Below are 27995 nucleotides of genomic sequence, written 5' to 3' on the forward strand. Positions count from 1 at the left end.
ACTTACTTGTGCCAGGCTCGTCACTTATTGTCTATCATGTCGGACCTCCCTTGGTCAGCTCTTGTTCTTTTCTGACCCCAAAGGTATTAGGTTTCCGAGGCCTAGGGAGTCTTTCATCTTCGTGCCCTTGTCTTACTTTGGCCGATACCTTCATTTTTCGAAGTGTCGGATACCTTCCATTTTTTCTCTCTGATTAGTGTTATATGGAGGAAGGTTGCCTAGTTGTACTCCCTCTTCAAACAGTAATCACCACCACCACTGACTATGGCAAAAGAGTTAATAAAATAGTTTGTTGGTTATGAAAATGTAATCAGGAGAGAGGCCTAAGGAAAGAGCAATGTTGTGTATAAGGCAAGAAGGCTGCATGGTGCCGAGGATGCTAATAGACCATTTAGTTCGAAGAGTACACTTACAGCAAGCTTAGGAAAATCAGGTGATGCCAATAATCTGCTGAAAGCTGTTTTCCTATGTTGATTAATAAAATTATAATGACCACAATATTGTTAACAACAGTACAAAGGCAAGCTCATAGAGAGAAGCTAAGCCTCTGAAGTGGAGTTACACGCCTCCAATGGTATGCCAGTGTGTTGGACGATTTATTTATTTGTTAAGCATTTACAGACAATATCATAATATTTATTCAAAATACTGTACTTCCTGTAAAGGCATTTCATTGTCATGGAATTTACTCACCTACAGGGTAGGTTATTTTCAAGAAGTGTTGTTCTGTAAGAGGTAGATACAGAAATCGTAATACTTATTGTGAGCTTAAGATTTTTGTAGATTTACTTCAGGTCGAAAAGTAATTTCCGTATGGTTCTTGGTCCATCTGCAATCACTTGGGAATGCCAAAACTTCTAAAGATTAGGATCAAGTGTTTGTTTTACCAAATTTCTCTACATTTCTCTACATACAGTTTATATAGCCTACTGTTTAATCCTAGAACACAAAACCTACGTTAAGAGTACATAAACACAAAACCTTCATATATTTACGACTGCCCTTTCCATTCTTTATTTTGCTGCATACCTGTCACTATATTAAAAAATATCACACACAGCAGTATTTTCTTCAGTTGGGAATAATCTATCCACTGATTGTCATCATATTATTTGCAGTTGGCCACCTTCTGAGACTAATTGCAACACGACATTAATCACTTCATAGTAGCTGCTAGGTCCTCCTTATGCTTGTGAAGGTCCACAGAAACATCGCACATAACTGTTTCATTCATCGGGAGTAATTTGCAAACTGGTTTACATGGTGTTCTTTCCAGTACGCCCGTGAACACTGATTATAATGCGACGTCATGCGACGTCATTCGCCTCTTTTTAGAAGGACATGTGGCAAATTGTCCTCTTTGTGTCGCTGGATCCAGCTGCCACTTGAGAGTGTCCACTTTTAACTTCTAAACCTCTTCGTATAATTATCTGGAGATCAGACTGCAAGGTCAGGATTTCAAGTCTTTTCTCCATCAGTGGTCTTGTAAGTGCTTCACTGAGCTGGATGATAATGTTTGGATTTCTCAGAAAGGATTTTATGCTCATCTTCACTGGCTTCTGGATCTTCGGAGGATTTCGTATTGTTTTGTTCATTTCACTGCTCTGCACATTCGTCATCAGTATCAATTGGTACAATATTGTCTATTTCGATATTGTCCTCTTCTTCGTCAGCACTTATTACGATCACTTTCTCCCTCAGTGTCTTGAAGCATCGTGCAATTTTCTCACAAAACTCTTAGGATACTTATATAAAACAATTAAAATGGGAAAAAGACTGGTATTTTCACTCGTGAGTTTATATACGTGCCTTGTTTACTTACGTCACAAACATAAGTTGCATGTCATTCTATACTGAATACTTACCTTCCCGTAATTACACCATGTAAACACAAAAGCTTGTAAAATTTACAACTCAATATTGAATTTTTTACTCATCGAAGAGCAGATCACCGAATAGAACTCATCACAACAACTTTATGATGAGTTAGGAAGGTACTACAGTGGACAGGAATGTGGCAAGCAAAGACAGTTTACGAGGTTTTGTGTTCTAGGGTTAATCCTACAAGTGCCATGCAGTATAGTCTGTAGTACCAGGCGAATAAGTAGAAAATTACTTGTTGGAATAATAATTAATTTTAGTCACTTTTAATGGGCACATTTTTATGAATGATACAGCATTTTAAAGAGAAATGTTTGTGCATTGCTTGCAACATCAATACAAGATATATATTTAAAAACATTTTGACAGAAGTCTTCTTTTTAAATTTATTTTTTATTTGTGTACCTGTGTCCTGAACACTGAAGAACATTCAAATTGAACACTACCCCCAGATTCAACAATTTTTAGGTCCCTAGCCTTTAGTCATATGGCAACTTCCTTTCAAGTCCTTTTGGTCTGTGATAGTGCTCTAATTGTTCCCAACACTTCTCATGGATTTCCACATTGCATCCTGGACACCAGTGTGATGATCTTCCCCTCTTTTTTGTTGCACCACATACCGCACACTTTCGCTCTTGACGTGCCGGCGTTTTCGCATAGTAATGGCTACTGTCTCCAGATGGTCCAGGTGATTGCTTCAGAGAAATATTAGATATAGCTGGGATTGGTTTCTTTGCCAGTGTCTCCACTACTTGTACGAATTCAGCATTGTCATGTCAAGCAAATTTTGAAGGATTTTTACTCCAGTATCTCCTTGTAGCGTGTTTTGCAGCAACATGATGCACCTTCTGGTCCTTCAGGTCCACTCCACCCATGTGTTTATTCTAGTGTTTGGCAGTATGCAATGGTTTGGATACCTCCTTACCATTTTTGGCTTCACCATCATAGTTTCAGCATGACATGCAATGGAAAGGCTATATACAGGACATCACCAACTGCAGTTTTGTTTTCTTGAGCTCTTTAGGAAGGCCCTTAGAATTTGCTTGGACTGTACCTGTGAGCATGACCCCTTTCTGATGGAGAATATCTGCCAACTGACACTTTGTACAGAAATTGTGAGTAAACAAATGGTACCCCTTATTATATAGTCTGCATTTACCAACAATTTCAGTAACTACTTTCTGTGCCATATCATCTGGGTCACCTGAGGCAACAAAGTACTTGCCATTGTACAGCTCAGTATGCAACACATATCCAGTTTCCTTTCACACAGTTCAAACTTTTTGATGCCAAATCGAGCATGTTTCTTGTTTGGCATGTACTGTATGAAAGCAACTATTTTTCATTCCAATCAAGGATTCATCTAGTGAGACTTCCTGTGCAGGAATATACAATTTCTTCCACAAAGAATTTAGGAAGTCTAGCAATGGTCTCACCTTGTGCCAAAAATCATACCCAGGTTCATCCCTTGGGACTGCTGTGACATTTGAATTCAAATGTACCACTCTGTTAATTAATTAGAAGTCATACCTGGACATTGCATTTGAAAAGAATGGCATATACTGGGAAAATCTAGTGTCCCAGTGTTTCTTTTCATCCTTTTTGGGATTTAAACCCATGTTCAAAATAATACCTAACCACTTTTTTAGTTTTTCCTTGTTTACAGATTTGAACATTTTCAGTCTGCTGTGAGGTTGTCTCTCCAGATAATCTGAATGCTGTTACTAACAATTCAGCAGCATAATGATTTGTTTTACTAGCTATCATCCCCCACAATTCTTCAAGAAAAAAGAGATCAGAATAAGGTATGGCATTTGCATTTCTGGGGATGTTAGCTTGGAAGTCAGTTTTTCTTGGCATAAAATCAATACCATATTTTACAGGCTCTGGTCCACTAACTTTCTGCCATGAGACATCTGAATGACTTGATTGTATCACTGATGGGATCAACTGGATTACAATTAACAATACAATTATTGAGGTGTACCTGCAGTGGTATATCATCATCTTCATCATCAGGGTGTTCAAATGTTTGGACATCCCTAAATCCACTTCCTTGGGCATCCGTAGAATCATGTATGCTGTTGTTATCTTCTACAAAATCACTGCTATTAATTTCACTGTCTTGCACATCCCTAAAATCACTCTCATCTTCCAATAAACTACTTATGATCACATGGCCCATGCATCATCAACATGTAAATACAACAGAAATACATATCCTATTAGAGTACTAACTTAACTAAACGCAATCACGAAACTTCCTCGTCACTGTCTGCTTCCAAGAATTGCGAAAAGATATCCCTATATGTCTGAAAACACTCACGTAGTCAGAGTCAATTTTTTTTGGCCCTGGCACTACAAAGCAAACGGAAGAGTCGAAAAAATCGATTCTTGGCACTTGTAGGGTTAAGATAAAATGCACGTGAATGTTAGCCAAATTTCATTGAAATATCTTGAGCTGTTTTCTAGTAACGGTGTAATAAATCCCAACATCTCTCCCACTTACTTTTATTATATGTATAGATGCTGTTTAGAAGGGAAATTATATCCAAGATATATTTTTGTTTTTAATGTACATTTATTTATTTAATTATGAAATTAACCCGCAGTGGTTGCTTGCTGCCTTAGAAGTAAGTGGTTGCGGGTGAGATTTTGCCTCATCTTCATAACTTCCAAGTATGCTATAAAAATATTAGTTTGAGCATTAGTATTCATTTAATTAGCTGTACTGAAGTATATGTTACATTTCCGTGTAAGAAATAAATACCTTTGCCGGAGAATTAAACAATATATGTACAGTTTATCAAAAGTACTGCAATTCAGTGAATATGCAGGCAATATTATTGTCAAATTAGTGGTCGCAAGTGAGATATTTCCTCACTTTGATTGACTGCTTGTATTTAGAGTAATATTATTCAAGAATACACATACCTGCCAAGTATTCCAGTTTTTCCATAAAATGTAGCCTATGGATTTTGAGTGTGTTTTACGGTTGTACGGATGAACGTTATTGTACGGATTTTGAATATCTGCACTTGGTTTCGCTTTTAGCTGTCAAATCAGTTTTGTTTGACTTTCGATAGTAGCTGGTAATACGAGATGCAGCGTTTGAAATTCGACCAATAAATGTATCGATAATCACATTATCAACGATCACCGTGCTTTTGTCACCTGTTTAACCTCAACTGCTACTTCTTTCACTGAGATGTCCCCAGACAATTAGCAGGCTGTGAATTTGAAGGAAATAAATCTGTGAAAAGTAGCAGGCTGTGAATTTATGACGGTATAACGGTATTACTCCCGACCGGTTGACAACATATTTCTAATGTTATAAGTGGAAATTAATGAAATCTTACTTGGAGTCCGTCTTAGAGGATAGATGTGTTCACACCGAGCTCGATAGCTGCAGTCGCTTAAGTGCGGTCAGTATCCAGTAATCGGGAGATAGTGGGTTCGAGCCCCACTGTCGGCAGCCCGGAAGATGGTTTTTCGTGGTTTCCCATTTTCACACCAGGCAAATGCCGGGGCTGTACCTTAATTAAGGCCACGGCCGCTTCCTTCCAATACCTAGGCCTTTCCTATCCCATTATCGCCGTAAGACATATCTGTGTCGGTGCGACGCGCAAAAAAAAAAATGTGTTCATTGCAATGTCCAGGAAGCCACCATCCCGCCCCAAGAAGTACATTTACTTTTATAACCTAATAAAGGGTATAACACGCCATTTTCATTTCTGAAGTTGCTACTTGCATTTCTATTGGCCAATGTAAAGTGGCATGTGCTCTCATTCCCTTCAATAATGTTAATCATAATCCATTACCAACCCCAGCACAATAAAAGCGCTCTTCCCTATATCACAGGTCTTGTCCAGATCCTATCCTAACATCCGCACGGCAAGAACCACTGCACGAAACTAGAGGCCTAGGGCCACTTCGCGGCTTCTAACCTGGGCCCCCTTTGCTTGTCTCTATATCACTGGTCTTGTCAACAACTTACCAATCGTGTAACAATAATCACCACCACAAGCTATCGAAGCCCCACTCACTCATTAGTTCCTAAGTACAGAGGTTGGCAGCACTGAGCACCAATTGAAACATCCTTTCCAAGAAGGCCGCGAGCTTGTAAACAAACGACAGTCGTTTTACATGTGTGGAAGTCTTATCGACCGGGCTGGAGTAATGATGGCGGTAGTTCTGAAACTCGTGGAATTGTGTGACGAATTTGTAAGCGATTTAGTATTTTTATTGGTGTTCATAATGAGTTCAACTAAGAAACAATATTATCAGTCTTCTAGGGAGGCATGTTCTGCTTAATTTCCTTATGTTATACGATCACTGAGTGTGTTCCCAGTGTTAAGTGAAAACAGATGAGCACTCATCAAGATGTAACTTTGTGTAAGTAAGATTTTTCTGATATATAACATATATTTGACTTGTATTGGTCTTGTTTATAATCTCCCCCCTTGGCGTTCTTTTTTATTATGTCGCAAGACTTTGAGACGCACGTGCGTGTTGTTAAAAATTTTCCGCTTTAGGATCTTCCGGATTTCTCTTTTTGAAAGTTGGCAGGTAGGAATACAGCACAAAGAATCAACAATCATATAAAACGGCTAACTACAATGTTGTTTCGCAATAATGTTTCAATACTATAGTTCACTGTTCAGTAGAAAAGATACAGTATTTCTAAATATTGAGCACTTTTCCTCCTTACCTGCCAGCTTTGGTTTTCATTTTCATACTGGCTCCATTTCCTCGTCAGGCACTCTACCTCTGCATTTGAAGCATAACATGGCTGAGGTTGCTAATAGCCACCGAACGATCTCCACAGGATGTTACAGTGAAGCGATATTTCCTCTTAGGACAGAAATCACGCTTCTGCTTTTCTCCCGTCCTCTTCTCTTGGTGTACTGCTTGCTATTGGCGTTATCCTCATACCGCCTGGATCTGGTGACTTATTGTAGTGTATAATTCATCAGTAGTAGCTCTTGGCGAGGTGTGGTTTACAAAGCTCGGATGTTAACGTTTTCATGTATTTTCTTCTTGGCGCTCTATTGTCTGTGTTTAATCTCAATATGATGTAACCTAGCAATATCTAAAAGAGTGGAGAAGATTCTCGGTGGCCATCTGTTAGTTTTTTGGTGACAGTATACAGGCTTTTCAAGCCATCAACATCTACTCCTCCTTTTGTCATGTAAAACTGAATGACTTCCAATTTGCTCAAGTCATCTGTTGTCTTATCTCTGTCCTCACCTCGATCCATGTTAGATAGCTTTAGGACAACTTTCCCCATGTTAGGAATATATGATACAAGTTGCATATCCTTGCCATGAGCAAACATGGTTGAATGCACTGGTCTTTTCGTGTTGACGAATACTGGTGGAATTCCTGTCTTATTTTTTCTAACTGTTCCAACTAAAGTTAGTCCCTTATCTTTAACACATTGGTGATCGGGTCCGAACGGAGGCTACTAGTCCCTGTTGACGGAATAGTTCAAGCCTGCAAGAATAAATTTACACTGCTGCACTCAAACTCATGTAACGCCGAAACTATTCTAGATATCGACTCAAACTTTTAAATTACGAAATGGATTGTCTTTTGGGAAGTCTCTCACTGTATCTGTACCTACTACATACTACAAGTGCTATCTATACTCGACTTGTGTGCATCCGAGTGTCGGTTGTATTCCAACACATGAGATTGTTGTCCACGATTTGACATAGAAGGACCAAAAGCACTGTCAAAATCACTCGCATAATTAGAAATATCTAATTCACTGTCTCTAGTTACATCTGATATATCAAACTACAGCGCTCGTGAGTATGTTACAGTTGATGAAATGTTGGAGTCCTTCAGGGGAAGGTGCCAGTTTTGTCAATTCATGACCAGCAAGCCTGCCAAGTATGGCATTAAAATATTTTCTCTAGCCGACGCTCACATTACACCCCAGGGTGTAATAGTGGGGGCAATTTGTCCTTGCTTTTGCCTAAAAGCTTGAGGTGTACAAAATTCCCTGTACTTGTGGCAAGGTATACATTGGCCAAACATGCCGGTCCATCGGGACTCGCATCAAGGAACATCAAAGAAATATCTGTCTCAACCAGCCAGACAAGTCAGCAATAACTGAGCACACCCTATTAATGGGTCACAATATCATGTTCCAAGATGCTCGAGCTCTTATCCACACTAAACACTACAGGTCTAGGATTGTACTGGAGCTGTGGAAATACGTAAAATTCCTAACCAGTTTCAACAGGGGTACTGGCTCTCAATTAAGTAATACATGTTTGCCAGCCATTAAGGATTTACATATGTTGTCCTGTCCTTTCTTTATTGTTATTTTGTTTTGGTATTTTCTAAATTTGTACGTTCGTCATCACCAGATGGTTCATTCCAAGCAGCCCTGAAGATGGTTTTCCATGGTTTCCCATTTTCACACCAGGCAAGTTAAGGCCACGGCCGCTTCCTTCCCACTCCTACGTCTTTCCTATCCCATTGTCGCCATAAAATCTACCTGTGTCGGTGCAATGTAAAGCAAATTGTAAACAAATAAAATAAATATTCCTCTACCATGTTTATCCCTGATTCGTCTGATGTCCACTCTGTTATCTCTCTCTCTCACTTGGTGACAAATTGGTGTACCACTACATCTCCGACGACCTCATCATTTGCAGGTGATCATTGGTCCTAACTGCAGACCATGGGAAGCCTCAGATCACTGAATATGCGTTAACTTACATCCTTTTTAAGAATTTAGAACGTAATACTTTAATATTTTATTTTTCACATTAAGTGGCATACTTTTCACAGAGAATGTTACTCAGAATATCTTAACACATGTTGATCTGCCGGGCTGAGTGGCTCAGACGATTGAGGCGCTGGCCTTCTGACCACAACTTGGCAAGTTCAATCCTGACTAAGTTCGGTGGTATTTGAGGGTGCTCAAATACGTCAGCCTCGCATCAGGCCTCGGAAACCTAATACCGTTGGGGTCGGAAAAGAACAAGAGTTGACCAAGGGAGTTCGATAGGATAGATGAGCTGTATAGGGAAACTGAAGTGATATATGGTATAAATGATTGTGAAGCAGTGTTTTCGTAGTTAAAAATAAGTGCGATAGAAAGGAAGGTTTGAAAAGTATAGAACAATACCATATGGTTGATAAAGGAGGGTGGTGGCGCGATTCGGGTCACATAGTTGTCACCTGTCACTACTGCGTGAGCATCATCTCAGGTGTGCTCAGTGGACTTTCTCATTCGCTTCATTCACATTTCTTATTTTAGCACATATATCAACAGTATATTTTCGTTTTTAATATTGGAGGCAGTCTGTTTTGTGATTCTGTACTCAGTGCAGGTATTAGGCATGAATGCACCCTTTCAAGTTATCCTATTATTGCTAAATTTTCATGAATAGAAAGACCTTGGTGTTTGTGGTTCTGTCCAGGAACCAGGCTTACTGAATGATGTTGTAACACATTAAAATTTAGTGAAATACCATACTGTACTAGAAACGGACACATTTAAGGCAGTATGTTAATAACTGACTGCAGTGCGTAACCACAATATTGGGCAAATAATCAAACACCACAGAGTTCTGCAATGAATCAATCCATCACCACTGATCTGCATTTAGGCTGTCATCGAGGTAGCGGATTCCCTAACAGGTTTACCTAATATGTTAAGTAGGTTCGAATCCCACTATCGGCAGCCCTGAAGATGGTTTTCCGTGGTTTCCCATTTTCACACCAGGCAAATGCTGGGGCTGTACCTTAATTAAGGCCACGGCCGCTTCCTTCCAACTCTTAGGCCTTTCCTATCCCATCGTCGCCATAAGACCTATCTGTGTCGGAGTGACGTAAAACCCCTAGCAAAAAAAATATATGTTAAGTGATTTCAAAGAAGTTGGAAATTTATCAAACATCTCTCTTGATAAATTATTCCAATCCCTAACTCCTCTTCCTATAAACTAATATTTGTCCCCAATTTGTCCTTTTGAATTCTAACTTTATCTTCATTTTACGATCTCTTCTACTTTTGAAAACCCCACTCAAGCTTATTTGTCTACTAATGTCATTCCAAGCCATCTCACCACGGACAGTTAGAAACATTCCGCTTAGCCGAGCAGCTCGTTTTCATAACATCACTCCAGGATTATACGGGAGCTGTGGAGATCCATAAAAATCCTAACAGTTTCAGTAGGGGTACTGGCTATCAATTAAATATTGTTACCATTTAAAATTGCTAAAACATAAAAAATAAGATATTGCACTCATTTCTGCCAGTAGTCTCCCATGAATTGTCCTGCTTTCCTTTCGTTCTATTCCAGTTCTCAAATCAAGTAATCCTGGTGAGGGCCCCATACACTGGAAGCATACTCTAGTTGGGGTCTTATCAGAGACTTACAATCCCTCACCTTTACATCCTCAGTAATAAATACCCTCATAACCAGTGATAGGAAAAGTACAAAATAAAAGTAACTGGGCTCAATTACAGTTACCTGAGAAAAAAATGTACTCGGTTACAGTTACCTAAGAAAAAATGTACTTAATTACAATTACTAATTACTGTTTCAAAAAGTAATCGGTACAATTACAATTACTTCACAGAACGAGTCTTTAGAGAATCACTGAATTTTTTTCACATGGGGATGGAATGATACCAGAGTTCGCAAGGAAAAATACATTACTCAATTTTGTGTTTTTTAGCACAATTTTGTGTTGCAAAAGGATTGTTCCAAAGTAAAATTTGAATGTTACAAGTTTTCATATTTTCAGGATAACCAATTCAAAATATTTATTCAAATAAGGGAATGGAAAGGCCTTAACCCCATTGCTGTCTTGGGAGCTTCCACTTGTGTCAGTGTCCTCGATTTCATCTTTCCTATGACCTCCCTGGTGAACTCTTGTTCTTTCCAGACTCCCATGTTATTAGGTTTTCGAGGCCTCGGGAGTCTTTCATTTTCACACCTTTCGTGGCCCCTCCTTTCATTTGCCGATATCTTCATTTTTCGAAGTGTCGGATCTCCTCCATTTTCCTTCTGATTAGTGTTGATAGAAGATGGTTGCCCAGTTGTACTTCCTCTTAAAACAATATGGCACCGAGCTGGATGGCTGCAGTCGCTTAAGTGTGGCCAGTATCCAGTATTCGGGAGATAGTGGGTTCGAACCCTACTGTCGGCAGCCCTGAAGATGGTTTTCCATGGTTTCCCATTTTCACACCAGGCAAATGCTGGGGCTGTACCTTAATTGAGGGCACGACTGCTTCCTTCCTACTCCTAGCCCTTCCCTCTCCCATCGTCGCCGTAAGACCTATCTGTGTCAGTACGATGTAAAGCAAGTAAAAAAAGGAAAACAATATGGTATTATAAAAGTATAAATGTTCCACCTAGTCAGTACAATTATATTTACAATTTAAAATTGCTAAAACATCATAAAAAATGAGATATTGCCCTCATTTTTGCCGGTAGTCTCCCATGGTCTACCCTATCAAATGCCTTAGATAGGTCAATCGCGATACAGTCCATTTGACCTCCTGAATCTAAGATAGCTGCTATATCTTGCTGGAACCGTACAAGTTGAGTTACAGTGGAATAACCTTTCCTAAACCCGAACTGTCTTGTATTGAATCACTTATTAATTTTGCAAACATGTCTAGTATAATCAGAAATAATGCTTTCCTAAGCTTACATGCAGCATATATCAAATTGGCTGGACTGTTATTTTGTTGAGTTTCAGCTAAATATCCTTATAACCCTTACTTATGAAGGCTGTTTTATTTTTCAACCTCCGGTGGGCTAAAAAAAGACACATTGACATAACAAAATTATTTTATCACTAAAAGTTTAGTAGTTTCATACTTATTTTTCCATATAATCGCGCATTGTGACACCAGCTTTCTGATGCCCTCTGCATAGAAGTCTGCCACGAGTGAGGTTATGTGCATCTGGACAGCCTCCTGAAGTTCTTTGTTTGTCCACCACAAATGGAGGTTTATGTTCAGTGAACGTTCTACAGCAATCCCAGACATTTCAAGGTCTTTTCTGTACGCAATTGTGACTCAGCACTTAGGATACTGGAAACGTTCATGTTGGGTCCCAACAGTTTTGACTGATGATCACAAAACAGAGTGAATGACATCAGCCGTAATGTTCCTCATGCATTACCATAGTGAGGGGGAAGAGTTTTTAAGGTCTATTGTTACTGGCGATGAAACTTGGGTCCTGTATGACACTCCAGAAAACAAAGAACAGTCTTAGCAGTGGATGCATCCTACTTCTCCAAACAAGCCAGAAAAGTTTAAACTGATAATGGGCAACAGGAAAACAATGGCTACCATTTTTTGGACTATAAAGTTTTGTTGTTGGTGGAGTTCATGGAGTAGGAGGCTGTCCAGACGAACATTACCTCACTGGCGGCAGATTTCTTTGGTGAGAGCATCGGAAAGCTGGTGTCATGATACGACAAATGCCTAAATTGTTCTGGTGATTATGGGGAAAAATAAGTAGGAAACCATGAAACTTCTGGTGATAAGATCATTTTGTTATATCAATGTGACTTTTCTTTACAGCTCACCAGAGGTTAAAAAAACAGCCCTTGTACAATTCCATTTATGTGATTACCCCAATGAAGGTATTACGGTAACTTAGTATTGATGATGATTGGAAATTCTTGCTTCTATACCAAAATAAAATATATCTAACTATAGTGACCACCTCTGGTGTTTGTGATAAGGTAATATTTCTGAAATAATGTTTAACAGATGATCAAAAAATTTGCTTCTGCAAATACAAGAATTCATCCATCTTCAAGACTTATTCTGTAGTTGTGATTGCGATTTCCATGGTGCTTGTATCTGTAGTCTGTTGAGATTATCTCATTAATATTCTGTTTTAACATTTACCAATGGTGTCGTCAAATTTGGTGCGGAATTTGTCTTTGTCTATTTCATCATAGATTGCCTGTGGAGCATATGCAGAGAAAATGTGGAGTCCTTCATCTTTTTATTTTTTGTGTGAATGGAGGCTAGGGATGTAGTTTAAACAATACCCAAGAGATAGCTGAATCCTCTCACATTACTACTTATTCCCCCTTCATTTAGTTGACCTGCAAGTGAGAAACCTGTGGCATTCGACAGCCGAAAGACATAGCAACAGCACTGTTACCCTTGTCTTGTATAGCTTTTGTAAGGTTGACATTGTAGTACAACTATAGTAGAGAGATTAGTATTGAAGTCAGTATAATTTTGTGATTTTATCATCACCATGTAATGGATATCAACATTCAGGCATAACTATGTGAAGTGCGTTAATCCATACAAAATATTGAAACAAGACCTGAATTTACTAGGAGTGCGGGGAGGTATCCGGTGTAATGTAGTGAGTGGATTGTATTTCTTGGGGGAACTGATATGTCAGAAGAGTATCCAGAAATTCTGTGTGATATTCTACTAGAACTGCAATACAACTTCCTCTCACGCAATGGCATGTTGATATTGTAACATGATGGTGCTTCTTACATTGCAGGTTTTCAAGTAACTAAAGATTGACCTGGTCATTAATGACATGTAATTTTTTATAATATCTTTTTCTGAGGAATTGTAAAAGACGTAGTCATCTTGAAGTCCTGGAGATATTTATGATTTGAAGTTCATAATAAAAAATGAAATCTAGAAACTGAATGACTTATTTAGTCACAGAACATTGCAGATTGTCAATAAATGTCAGACGTGCACTGAAAGGAACTTTAAACTTCATTCTAAATGTTTAATTAAATTAAACATAATATGCCCAGATAATATAAAGATCATTCTTTCTGTAAATGCTCTACTGTTCTTTCTAGTATACTTTTTCATATTTGATTGGCAATAAGCATATTTTAGTTAGGCATTTATCTCCTGTGTCTGTTTCTTCTATATCTTTTAAGGCTGTTAGTATGTGAAGTAATTTTATTACACAACACATCTTCCTCCTCCGACTGTCCACCTCCTGGCTGAATGGTCAGCAAGGTTCAGAAGGCTCTAGGTTCGATTCCTGGCCAGTTCGGAGATTTTAATCTTAAATTGTTAATTCTCTTGGCTCAGGGACTGGATGTTTGTGCTGTCCCCAACATCTCTGTTGCTCGCATATTATACACAACACCATCCTCCATTACAGTAACACACAGTTTCTCATGCACGGCAGATGCCGCCCACCCTCGTCGGAGGGTCTGCCTTGTAAGGGCTGCCCTGGGCTTGCAATAACCACATGAAATTATTAACTTTTGGGACTGATAATTTTATGTTGCTCCTTAAAACAACTATCATCATTGTCATCATCATTATCTCCTTCACCTCCACCTTCAAACAATTCTTTTACTGAAAGGTTTTCTTAATTTTAAACATGTTTATTTTATCCATACTGACTAAGAAGGAATGCCTTTGGGTCTAAACACTCAAAAATAAATTAAGCCTGGCTTACAATACTGATTTTAGGAGGCTGAGTCTCATGATGATAATCTTCTCCCTGTCAAGTCAACCATTTAGTCTGCAGCATCATATACATTTCAAAAATTCATTGTTACTTTTGGTTCATTTTTGAATTGAAGGGTTGCATCAGAGATAGTCATAAGCCACAAATATGCTTTTTTACAGGAGACCATTTTCAAAGTTTGATAAAATCCTAAAATCAGGAAATGTTTTATTACTGTCTAATGTTAATATGAATAGTTTCTTTGGTTTGTTATGCAAGAATTTAAGTGGTAAAAGCCAATATACAGTGAATTGTAATAGTTGTATATTATTTAATTTTCAGCATTGTGCATATTTGTCTGGCTTATGAATATATCTGATGTACTTTTCTCTTCCTATTTCATGGGTATATAAATTCATAACATTTATAAAGATGCTATTATTTTATATACTATGGCTTTTAATATTAGCCTTACCGAGCTGGATAGCTGCAGTCGCATGATTGCGACCAGTATCCAGTATTCGGGAGATAGTGGGTTCAAACCCCACTGTCGGCAGCCCTGAAGATGGCAAATGCTGGGGCTGTAACTTAATTAAGGCCACGGCAGCTTCCTTCCTATTCCTAGGCCTTTCCTATCCCATAGTTGCCATAAGACCTATCTGTGTGTCGGTGCGACATAAAACAAATAGCAAAAAAATAAAAAAATAGCCTTACATTTTCTAATACACATTACAACACATACATTTTGATTTCATCATTTTATATTTATTGATTTTAATTCAACACACAAATTTAAGAATCATAGTTTGATTTTAATTCAACATAAATTAAAAAACATTTACTGATTATAGCAACACGTAATTTTAAAAATTCAAAATTTTAAAAATAATCTCAATCAAAGTCTTCCACACAGTTTCCATCACTGTCATCAGCTTCAAGTGCCTGGAAAGAAGCTTGATTGGAAAATGGACTGTAGTTGAAAAGTGATTTTATGTTTTTCAGTTTCTGTTTATTGATTTTTAGTTTCCTGCTGTATTTCTCTGGAAGGTTGAATGCGCTTAGATCAGATTTTCTTCCTTTATGCCTGATAGTTATCTCTCGTTCATCAAACTGACAATAGGACTGTGCAGTTATCATACAAAAGGGTTCATTTTCATCGAACGTGATGTAGGCCTATACTGCCTCTGAGATAAGAACAGGAAAGTTATCACTGTCGGTTTTCTTGATGATCCTGCTCTTTCAACATTCAGTATCCTTAAAGTCTTCACTCTTCATTTTTGTTACCACAAGGGGTCGTTTGGTAGAAGACTCGGAAATAACACTGGTCCAATCGTGAAGATCATGAATATTTCTGCAATGTCTGGTGTGCTTTTCTATGCTGTCATAATCCCTTTTGCATGGCAATCTTGTGTGTCCTACTTGTGGATACCAATGGGTTATTCTTTTAAATAATTTACTTTCCACAAATGCTCTCTCTGAAGCAACTATTGTCCAGTTCTTATTCTGTCTCTTGCAGTTGTCGCTTATAATGTGTAAATAATCGCCCGATGGATTAGCGATCTCGAGATATTTCAGAATACAGCTTCCCACTTCATCTGTCCCTCTTTTAGCTGTATCTTTGCTCCATAGGTACATGTAACAGACACCACTGCAGCAGTCATGAATCCCAAAGTTGTAAGTCCAGACCTTCCTACAGTAGAATGCAGCTCGTACTGATAATTTAGTTGTAGGCAGAGTCTGTTGAAAATCAATTGAAATCACATGATTGTTGCTGTCTTTCTTTGCCAACTCACTAAGCTGTTTTATCTTACTCTGTCCCATATCGGTCTTGACTTACTTGACTTAATTCCTGTTGTTCCTTTTGGAACATAGGGCATCAACAAAGCATCTCCATCTGATCCTGTTGCCAGCCAACCTCTTCACATCTCTTAAGGCCTTGCCTTCTTCCATTGCCTCCATGTGTACAGATCTTTGCCACATTTGTTTGGGCCTTCCTCTCCTCCTTTTACCCTGCAGGTTCCAATCCAGTGTCTCTCTCTGAATGGCTTCATTCCCTTTCCTCAACGTATGTCCTATCCATTTCCATTTCCGCCGCTTTATCTGTATGGCCATCTCGGTTTCACCCGTCGTTCTCCAAGTTCATGATTGGAGATTACTTCCGGCCTGTAGATGTTTAGAATCTTCTTTAAACAGCGGTTGACAAAGGTCTGCAACTTGGAGGTAATCGCTTTAGTCACTTTCTAGGTCTCAGACCTATGTAGTAGAACCATCTTTGGATCAGTCTGGTTTCTCATTGTTGATGTTTCTGTAATAAGGTAATTTAAGGTTGTGCGAGCTATTGGCCCACAGCACCCAAGCTTGGTGGTGGGGCTGCCACTTATGCCTCCAAGCCTTCTGTTTTCTGTTGGGGTAGACTCCCTTAGCCTTTGAAGATCCCTCTTCACCACAAGGCAGTGGTTTTCCTCTTAACTTTATCCCAAGAGGATGGGTCCGCCTCCTCCGCCAACTTTGCCGTATCAAAGGTCTCCTTCTCTGCCTCAGTTGCCGTTAAGGACTTCACCTGAGCCCCGTTAGCCGCTACTTTTCAGGGTTCCTGTAAGGCCTTCACAGCTACCGTAACAGTCCTGGGGCACACAAGGTCCCAGCTATACTTCACCCTTACAGGCTATCCCCTACTTCGTACCATTGCCCGTACCCCACCACGTGGCATATCGGCCTTGGTGTGATGCAATTTTCTTTCCACCTCAAGTTTCAGTATTTCTTCTTCAGAAGCACTTGAACTTTAGCATCCTGTAACTGCTTTAGAAAGTAGTCACACTTTCTGCATGTGTCAGATTTTGGGAGTTTAAACCCTATGTTGATTTCTGTGTCGAAAATTCTTCGAAAAAAAAATTCTGATACAATGTTTATATTCTTCTCCTTGCAATAGTCAAGATATTTTCTGTAGAGTTTAGAAATATTCATGTCACAATCGAAGTACTGTTTGCTTGGATTCTGTGACCTACTGTAGTGACTAGTATATTTTGGAATGCTGTTAAGAAAATCTCTGACACCTTGTTTGCTGTCTTCTTTATATGCCTGAGGATGATTGCCATGTTTACCTGCAAGAAAATAAGATTATTATTATCCTCCCCAATGAACCTGTTTATCGAGAGATTGACTCAGTTACCAGCACGATGAAGAAGAAAAGAATCTCTTGTATTTTTTTCACTTGTTACAATTACCAGAAAACAGGATTTTATGACATCTAGTGATGAGAAATCTGGGAAAGAAGACAGGAGGGCATTGGATCAAAGTAATTCAAGAGGATCTCAAAATTACAGGGACTCGAAATTACAGTTGCAGAGAACAAGAATAAAATTACCATCCTTCTTAAGAATCACAAATTTTCAACTGAAATGATGCACAGAGAGTCTGTAGAGATTTCAGACGAATTAAGAACACTGCGATCAGAATGAATGAAGAAGTACTGGGCAGATAAGAAGAATCAAACAGTACAACTTTCAAAGAAAAAGTGTACCGGTACATGGAAGACTCAAGTGTATGTGTATTTTAAGACTCAAGTGGTCCAGTGTGGCAATAAAGTTAATAATAATAATAATAATAATATATATATATATATTAATGTAATTAATTCATAAACAATATTATTATTATTATTATTATTATTATTATTATTATTATTATTATTATTATTATTATTATTATTATTATCTGTTGTTCATTCCAATATTAATAGCAATTTATTTTGAAATGCATTTTCACCTAAAAGCATATCTGATGTAATATTAAACCAACCAGTTATATTTCCTTTTCCTTAAAATTCCATTTATTGTAGGCTGTATTTATTTCATCCTCTGACACCAGCAGTCACCAAGCAGATTAAAGAAATAAGCAAAGTAACCAATAATAACTATATTTTAATCAAAAGTTTTGTCACCTCTTTCATCTTGTTTAGGAGTTGAGCCACTTTTGAGCATTTTTTGTAGATTGCAAACTCTGCCCATTTGATTGTGTAAACCATGAACACTTAGAAATGCCTGTTTACAGATTTCTATGAACAACCCTCTACTGCGAACATGGTACAGGAATGAAACTTCCTTGCTTGATGTTTCACGTTTTCTCTTTTTGGGATACCTGAAAGAAAGGTTAATTGCCCATATGAATAACAAGAGGTTAACCCTAAAATACTAACGATACAAAGTAGTTCATACCTGAAATAAAATTCATGTTGATAAATTGGGTATGTGTATTTTAAGTCCCTAAAACAATCAAATAATGTCATACCTTCTCCTTATTTCAGTCATTTTCATTAGTGCCATTAGATATGCATTTTGTGCGTTGAAAGAGGCCAGATCCCAAAATGCATCGGAAATGGTTTCCTTGTCTCATATTTTCTCCAGACGTTGCTTAGGACAAGAACATGGTTTCCCCATGGCAACTGGTTCAACGTTTTTGTTAGTTTTATGTGATACATACGCTCTTCCCTTCTTTGCCTTTTGCACTTCAAGACCATATTTTAATATTTCTGTTCTTTTTCCTGGTTTTGTTGCGTTTAGAATGGGTTATTTAATTTTCTCTTGATTTTGGAGTACACTGTTAATAAACAAAATATATAGACATATTTAACAGCCTCAGTCCTGAGTACCACTTGATGTTCAACTTCGGAATCTTTCAGGGCGAGAGGATGGGAGGTTGGTGGTAAATGTTTCAGGACTTCCAATGTGAAACAGTAATCAATTTTTCTCATTTCTTGTAATATGACACTTGAACAATAATACATAGCTTAAACCTTTTTTTAAAATTCTTTATCATAATATGAGTGAAATTTAGTAAAAATTAATAATAAGCACTTAACGGAAGCTGAAGTATATTTTCCTAGACATAGTTATATGCCACTTGAGGTTAGGTTAAACCAAAATAAATCCAAAATTGCCCTACCTTCTCCGATTCTAAGTCTGATTCACTTCTCTCAGGATTCCATGAGCTTCCACTGTCAGTTAAATTGCCATTATCACTTTCTTCGAGGCCTAGTCTAAATGTTGATTTTCTTCATAATGAAATGGAAGTTTTCTCTTTGCTCCCACCATTTTCTGGTGGCTTGTGACTGTATCTTCAGGAGGTTTGTGAGGCAAGCAGGGCAACAGATAACAACATTGGCTTATAATATCTTAACTTGCCACCAGATGTCACCCAGTGATAAATGTATGGAGACATCTGTTGGAAAGCAACACAACCATTAATAAAACTTAAAATCGCTCAGAGTGTGGCTTGTGACTATCTCTGATGCACCCCTTAAGTTAATTTAATAAGGCTGCACTTCCCCCATGTGTGCAAGTGTAGTATTATCACTGTAATTCACAATAACCACCACAAACATACCATTTTTCATTTGTGCAGTTTGAGAGTGTGATTATACTTAGTACCTAGTTCTAGAGCATTAGCTGGAGTCAAAATGTCTACTCTGCCTTGAAATATACTTGTTAACAAATGGCATATGAGGACTAGTTGATAGGGAGTAAAGAAATTTTAATTGTTCTGTAATCGGAAAACTACATTGCATACACGTGGGAGATAAAGTTTGAGTGTAGTATTACTGTTAGATGAGTGGGAAATATTAATATTTTGTAAATTTTACAGAAAAATTGCCTACACATGCAGTATTAATCTGTGGAATGTGATTAAACTTCCACATAAAAAATTATGATGAAAATTGGAAGGTTATCAGAAACCCAGTGTTGAAGATGATGAATATGCACAAAATTTTAATCCTTAAGAAACAGCAATTTACCGTGTAAGAATGCATGGATGGAGTACACACAAAAGAAAGACATGGGTCCAAAATGTTTGGCTGCAGCCTTCACCAGTGGAGGATAAAATAATAATGGTAGTGGTAATTGTTGGCAAGTGGATGCTGTGTGCGGTCAAGGGAGTGGGAAGACAGACAAGAGAATGGAAAAAAGGAGCGGTAATGTAATGTTAAGTCCTTGTGCTTCTGTAGTCCTGAGTACCAGTTGATGTTCAACTTCGGAATCTTTGAGTGCGAGAGGGTGGGAAATTGGTGGTAAATGTTTGAGGACTTCAAATGTGAAATAGTAATCAAATGTGGGTTGAGTGTAGAAACTTGGGCAGAGTCTGTATTGAAGCTGATAGTGAATGTTGGATTAAGTGCAACTTTGGTTTAAAAGAAGATTCCACCTTCCAATACTTAATTTATTAGCTAATCTTTAAATATTACATTGTTTAGCTTAATGTCTTATTGTCTAATTATAGTAGGACATGTTTCGTTCCAACTTATGTAAAATTCATAGATTAGCTAATAAGTTGAGTATTGGAAGGTGGAATCTTCTTTTCAACCAAAGTTGAGTTAATGCCAATACAGAATTCTATAATGATATTCATAAATTGGATTAAGTGCAGTCACAATGATCTGGTATGGGGTAAGACTTGTTGGTGATGCTGCTGGTGAAAGTGGTGCTTGGTTTATGTAAACGGCAGGTGTTAAAGCGGCTGTGTGTACAGGGGAAAGAAACAGAAGGCAGTGGAGTTAGGTATGGTAAGTCCCTGCTCTGGATCTGTTTCCTAGACTTGCATATATTTTGCTTCTGCTAGCTTTCTTACCTGAGCATTTTAATAATATTGTGTTTCCCCTTAAAATTTAACCAAAAGTTTCATTGAATTTCTGATATTTGGATGATACTGCAGGCTGAATGGTTTGTTCTGACATGGGAAAGACTATAACCACAAGACTCAGGTCCTCTGATTGGTAAGGTGAGCGAAGTTTCATCTGCTGTTGAGAGTTTAGACCAGGAGGTATACCTTGTAAGAGTTACTTGAAGTATGGTTTTCATGTTGAATTTTTTGTAATAATTTTTATTGAACACTTTACTACTTACCAGTGAAAATTAACTAACTGGGTTGCATGTGATTTTGAATAATTGTCAAGTTATTTATTATTCCCTTCTTGTTTTAACTAAATAGAAGATTCTAAGAAATTCTTTGAGAGAAGTGTGTTTTTGTTTAAACTAACAATTATTTTATTTGCAGTTTGATGGTGTATATGAATATAATAATTATTATTAATCGCTGTCCACCTTTTACTACCCTTGAGTGTTTCTAACGCTTAGTGAAATTTACTAATGATTATGGCTGAAAATAAATGTTTGTTGCTTCTGCAGATTAACAGGCTGTTGGAAGCGTACTCCTAGTTTGGATCCCCCATTTACCTGTCAAGCATCGTGTCTTCTAGTCTTCTCCTACAGCTTCTTGCACCTGTACTGGAACATCTCGAAACACAAACGTATAAAAACCTTACATCAAGGCCATCATCAGCATTGACACCATGGGTTCGTCAGCCGAACCAGAGCGATCTCTTTCCTCTGGCATTTCAATCCCTCAGTGGATGAAAACCAGGATTGGAGATAGGTGAGGCTACTGGGAATATGTAAAAAGACATGGTGATGGGATTGGCTTAGTTATCAAAATATTTTCCTGGTGGTTCAAGCATGCCATTGTTCTTACTGTGAAGGTCGTTACTTAGTAATGAGATGCATGTCTGTTGTTTAATGTAAGGGTGGATAGAACATCTCGGCTCACACGTGAATGGTATTTATAATCAGCACACAATTGCTGGGAGTGTTCTGTGAATTTGAGTTCATTATCATTAAAGTCAGCACCGTTGAAGAAATATTGAATATATAATATTAATTTGCATCACTTTTGCATATTGTATGAAGATGTTTACATGGTTCATTATCCAGTCTGCTATGAGTAATTCATTTGTTTTGCTCTACACTGTTAAGTTTCTTAAGTTTGTTTGAGCGATATTTTAAAGGATAAGACTTCAGTGTATATCACAGCCTCTTTTTCAGCTAACCATCTAGAGAGTTGTATAAGAAGAAAGAAAGAAAGGAAGTAGTCATAGTATTTTTCGATTTCTACACTTAATGGACTCTGTAGTTAACAGATCTAAGTGCTGGTTTACCTCTGAGCTAGTCTATTTGGCTCTTTGGACAATAGAGAAAGAATTTCACTTGAACTGTGTTATTTAGAAATTCATAAGCTAAGGATGATAGCTCCAGTTCATGTGCAGATACATGTTAAGTGTCCTATAATGAATGAGTGTTCTTCAACAGTATATATATATTTTTTAACTTGCTAATATCACTGGTAGTTATTTGCTTGCATAAATTTTTCTTTTATGAATAGAAAATATTTTCATTTTGACTGAACTGTTGAATGAAATTCACTGTCATTAGGCACTCTAATACAGATCGTTTCTTAGCTGATTCGCTCTCATAGCAATACGGAGCTGCAGTCATCACTGTATCTACTATTTGTAGACTTTGAAAAGGCATTTGATAGTGTAATGAGGAAGAAGATGTGGAAAGCTGTGAAAGAGTTTGAGATTCTAAAGAAAATTATAACCCGAGAAATGTATGAGAACCACACATGTCAAGTTTTACATCAGGGGATGTTGTATGAGCGCATCACTGTAAACACAGGAGTTAAGCAAGGATGTTTGCTGTCACCTATACTATTTCTGATGGTGCTGGATCTTATGATGAAGAAGGCAATGAATCACAAAAGAGGAATTTAATGGGGACTGATAACTTGCGTTTGCTAGCCAGCAGTTTTAAGGAAATAGAAGCAAAGCTGAATGATTTAAAAACCAAAGCATCAGAGGTGGGATTGAAGATGAAAAGAAAATCAAGGAGATGCGCTATAATAACCGAAACAAGGCACTATTATTTTTAGGAAACCAAGAGATCGATCAAGTCAAGCAGTTTTTGCTACCTGGAAGTATAGTTACCCCTGAGGGAGGAACTATAGAGGATATAGGAAATACCAGGTGAGTCGGCCGTGCAGTTAGGGGTGCGCAGCTGTGAGTTCGAACCCCACTGTCGGCAGCCGTGAAGATGGTTTTCTGTGTTTTTCCATTTTCACACCAGGCAAATGCTGGGGCTGTACCTTAATTAAGGCCATGGCTGCTTCCTTCCCACTCCCAGGCCATTCCTATCCCATCGTTGCCATAATATCTATCTGTGTTGGTGCGACATAAAGCAAATTGTAAAAATATAGGAAATAGAATAAATAAGGGTAAAGGAGCATTTGCAATGCTGTGACCAATTTGGAAATCAAGGGAACTTAACACCTATACCAAACTACGCATCATCAACACAAATGTCAAGTCAGTACTGCTATATGGGTGTGAAACATGGAAGACTAACAAACAACTGATTAGTAGACTTCAAACATTTGTGAACAGAAGTTTGAGGAATATCCTGAGGTTGGTGGCCACAAGTAATCTCCAATGAAGAACTGTGGAGAAGAACCCATCAAACACCAACTGACATCGAAATGCGTTGTAGGAAATGGAAGCGGATCAGGCAAGATAAAGACAACATAGCAAGACAAGCCCTGGAGTGGAACCCACAAGGTAGCAGGAGAAGAGGCAGACCAAGGAACACTTGGAGGAGGAGTGTAATAGTGGAAGGAATTGAGAAAGGAAAGAAGACCTGGATCGAGATCAGGACGATGGCGCAGAACAGAGTCTGGTGGCGGAAATTCATTGATGCCCTATGCTCCACTTAGGACATAAAGGAAATAAGTCAAGCCTGGTCAAAAGTCTCATAGTGATAGCCCATTGCATACCTGATATGCCACAGGATATATTTTGTCACATAATTGGTGTGAAGTTTTAAGAAAATTTTGTGAGTCAATTATAAATAGTTTCTCATATAAAACTACAGTAATCTGAACTAGTTGGAGCTTTGGTCTGTTTGGATTATAGGATAAACTTCATGATTCTGATCCGTATTGAATTGTAATCACAATAATAATCATTAAATTAATGTCGTAATGGTCCACCTTTCAACACTATAATATGCAATATTTTGAATTACCTAGGAACTAGTTTCGGCCTGGGCTGGCCATCTTCAGCCTTAATGTAAAACATCTAATAACTAAACAAATACCGGGCGAGTTGGCCATGCGTTTAGGAGCGCGCATCTGTGAGCTTGCATCCGGGAGATTGTGGGTTCGAATCCCACTGCCGGCAGCCCTGAAAATGGTTTTCCGTGGTTTCCCATTTTCACACCAGGCAAATGCTGGGGCTGTACCTTCATTAAGGCCACGGCCGCTTCCTTCCAACTCCTAGCCCTTTCCTATCCCATCGTCGCCATAAGACCTATCTGTGTCGGTGTGACATAAAGCAACTAGCAAAAAAAAAAAATTACAGCTAAACAAATGTACATACACACAATTGACATAAAACAAATATACAATTGATATTATAAACTGGGATGAAATTATGAGTAAATTTGAAAATAAATTCTTAGCATCTTGAGTATGCTCATCATCGAGACTCTTTCATGCACATGTATATTTGTTCGTTTGTTTTATGTCAATTGTGTGTATGTACATTTGTTTAGTTACTAGATGTTTTACCTTAAGGCTGAAGATGGCCAGCCCAGGCCAAAACTAGTCCCTAGTTAATGTAATTCAAAATATTGCATATTATAGTATTGAAAGGTAAACCATTATGGCATTAATTTAATAATTATTAATGTTTGGATTATCCGATAAAAAGATGTAGGCGCTAATACTGCACATACAGTACGTAATACAGTTACAGCTGCAGTGTTGGCTGATTCATGCTAACGTCGGAGGTTTAGTCCTTTACATCAAAAGAAGAATACAGATTTTTCAAGTTGGGTGAAAGTTAATGTGTTTTCATCCATATTTTAATGTCCCTGAACACCACCTCTATGTGGCAGTAGCCAGGGAATTTAAACCTCCTGCCCAGCCATTTTTAAAAGTCATGCCTACCTATGCTACCTTCTGCACTGTGGGATGAAGACTTCAAAGAAATGTGAAAATTAGAACATTTCTAGGGAAGGAATCCTAGGATAATTTTGAAGTATGATATGATATCTGATGTTGCATGCTCCAGAGTTCCACACTTCCTGCATTACGACCTCGTTGTACATAAATTATTCTTCGTACTTTGATGTATACAAACACTTGCTGTGTGCGTCATAGACACAGATAGGCCTACTAGTGCCATGGTTGTTTCATGGTCACCTGTGTGTGGTGAGTACGCACCTGTATACAAACACTCACCACACATGCGATATAAAGCAAAATGGAAAACATTGCCTTTTGTCCTTCTGGATAATAATGGGACCATATTGTAACAAATTTACTTTCTATGCCAGTACACATACAATCAAGTTTTTGGTTTAACTTTCCCTTACATTCTGAATAATTGTTACATATAAATTCTGCCTGTTAATAAGCCTAGTGAATACAAAGTAGACATTATATAAATAATACAGCTTCATGGCAGATATAAAGTATTGTGTCATTACAGCTTGTTGAGCATTATTCTTTCCAAGACAAATCGAGGCCTGAAGTGAAAGGTTTTCTTATGAGAAACGTAAAATGAATATCAAGCTATATCACATCATAAGCCGGAAGACATACTATCAGTTGTTTTCATGTGTCGCCTTTCTTCAGCAGTATGTGCTAGTAGATACGGTGAGTTAGTTTTACAGATAGAGGTGAGGTATCTAACAATACAGTAGTTCTAGAAGATAATTCCCTTCAGAATTGTTAGATCTTTTGTACAGAAAACAGGGGATCAGCAAAGTTGCATAAAAATTAAACATGGAACACAATATTGTAGAATAAGTCATTTCTTTTATGGAACCTGCTATCTTTGTGCCTAACAGCAGATTATTTTGGATTCCCTGTATGTGTAATTTACTTCCTTCTTCTGCATTGACTTTGTGCAACACTATGTTTATTGTTGATTCCTTTCCGAGGAGCTTTCTGTATGATTTTCGTAACATTTTATTTTCCTCTAGTTTTTCTGTGGGCATGTTTCTTGATGTATATTGTGATGTTCGTGTTTTGTGTTTCTGTAGTAAAATTTATTTATCCATGTACTGGAAGCTTATTGTACTTTCCTAGTTTGTTGTACTTTGCATGTTGTATTCATTACCTTCTGAATCATGCATGTATATTAGAATAATGTTTCTCTGCTAACTGTATGGTTATCATTTATGAGTGTAGTGTCATTTAATTATGATTGTAACCATTTGTAAACACATGAATATTATTGTTTGTTGGTTGTTATTTGGGTTAGTCTCATACGTTCTCTAAGTCTATAATATTGTCCACTCCTTCAGAGAATGTTTGATTTTCTTTGAGTTATAGCTAATGTGCCAGTAGTTCCTTATACTGTTTTTGTTTTACGTCGCACTGACACAGATAGGTCTTATGGCGACAATGGGGTAGGAGGGGCGTGGGAGTGGGAAGGAAGCAGCTGTGGCCTTAATTAAGGTACAGCCCCAGCATTTGCCTGGTGTGAAAATGGAAAACTACAGAAAACCATCTTCAGGGTTGCCGACAATGGGGTTCGAACCCGCTATCTCCCGGATGCAAGCTCACAGCTGCATGCTCCTCATCGCACAGCCAACTCTCCCAGTATATATACTGTTCATTTAAGAAAATAAAACCTATCTGTTCATGACATATCTGAATTTGGGGTTCTTTATTGATGGTGGATTCATAGGCTTCTAGATGAGGGCTAGATGACACTAATACTAGGCAACTTGCAGTCACTCGTTTATTATTATAAAGAAAGAGTTCCTTATACATCCCCTTGGTATGCATGCTGTTCTAAGCGATTATTATTGAAAATTGTTACCCTTCCTGGGAATGCTGTATTTTTGTGTGTAGTTTTTTGAATTACTATAGATCGTTCCATGTTTAGAAAACGATATGCTCCTATGGACCTACAAGGAGAGAACATACCCCCTCTCAGACATCCATAATTTTCTTGTGATTAATGGATATTACAATATAGTTTATTATGTATTATGAAGGACAGATAAAAAGGATGACACATTTGCCCATGGGTTATAAAAATTACTACTTAACATTTTCATAAATACATTTGTATGGAGGAAGCACAATGGCATAAAAAGACATCACTATGTTGGGTTCCTTCATTTTCCTTCTGCGTTGCTCTGGTACAGGTAACGCGTAATCCACTACTTTGAGAATCACCGGCAGGTCACGTTGCGGAGAAATCATCTACAGTATTTATTTGTCATGTGTTTTTAGTCTTTAAATCAGTTCATACTTATGTTGAGTGAGTGTTATGTGGTTAACTAGCCTATGTGTATGATTTCTCTTTTTAACATAAATACAGTGATTTATTTGTGTTATGACTGAGGCGGTTCATAAAAATAAGCGGGGACAGGTACTTGGAAGAAACAAAAGCATACTGTGCTTAATATACTTAATTAAATTTCTTGAAAGAATCCAGATAAAAGTCTCAACTGCGTGATTAAAGAAACTGCTGAAGCAACAGGCTTTTCTAAGAGGTCTGTTTATAAAGTGTGATCAGCAGCCACTACAGGACCTTTGGTTTCTCCGATTAAAACAAGAGACCATCAAGCACCACGGAAGAAAGCTGGTCAGTCAAGTTCAATGATTTTGTTCTTACTGGTGTAAGGTGCACAAGTTTTTCCTTAAAAACTAACCAATCGATCAATACTGATCTGCATTTAGGGCAGTCGCCCAGGTGGCAGATTCCCTATCTGTTGCAGCAAGTGCTACTGTATATGAATAGTGGACCTTCCGTATTTCAAAAGAACA

At 37.9% G+C, this 27995-nt stretch overlaps 1 protein-coding gene across 1 annotated transcript in view; it reads left to right on the plus strand.

Annotated features, from left to right (window-relative positions):
- LOC136857149 (uncharacterized) overlaps window positions 1-27995 on the plus strand; it is an 81322-nt gene that overhangs the window by 8817 nt on the left and 44510 nt on the right. Inside the window, exon 2 of the mRNA XM_067135567.2 lies at window positions 21503-21749. Within this exon, the coding sequence (XP_066991668.2) occupies window positions 21667-21749 (83 nt within the window). The 5' untranslated portion in view covers window positions 21503-21666. The remainder of the gene's footprint in view (window positions 1-21502; window positions 21750-27995) is intronic.

Source organism: Anabrus simplex, chromosome 1 (assembly GCF_040414725.1).
Source record: "Anabrus simplex isolate iqAnaSimp1 chromosome 1, ASM4041472v1, whole genome shotgun sequence".
Classification (NCBI taxonomy): Eukaryota; Metazoa; Arthropoda; class Insecta; order Orthoptera; family Tettigoniidae; genus Anabrus; species Anabrus simplex.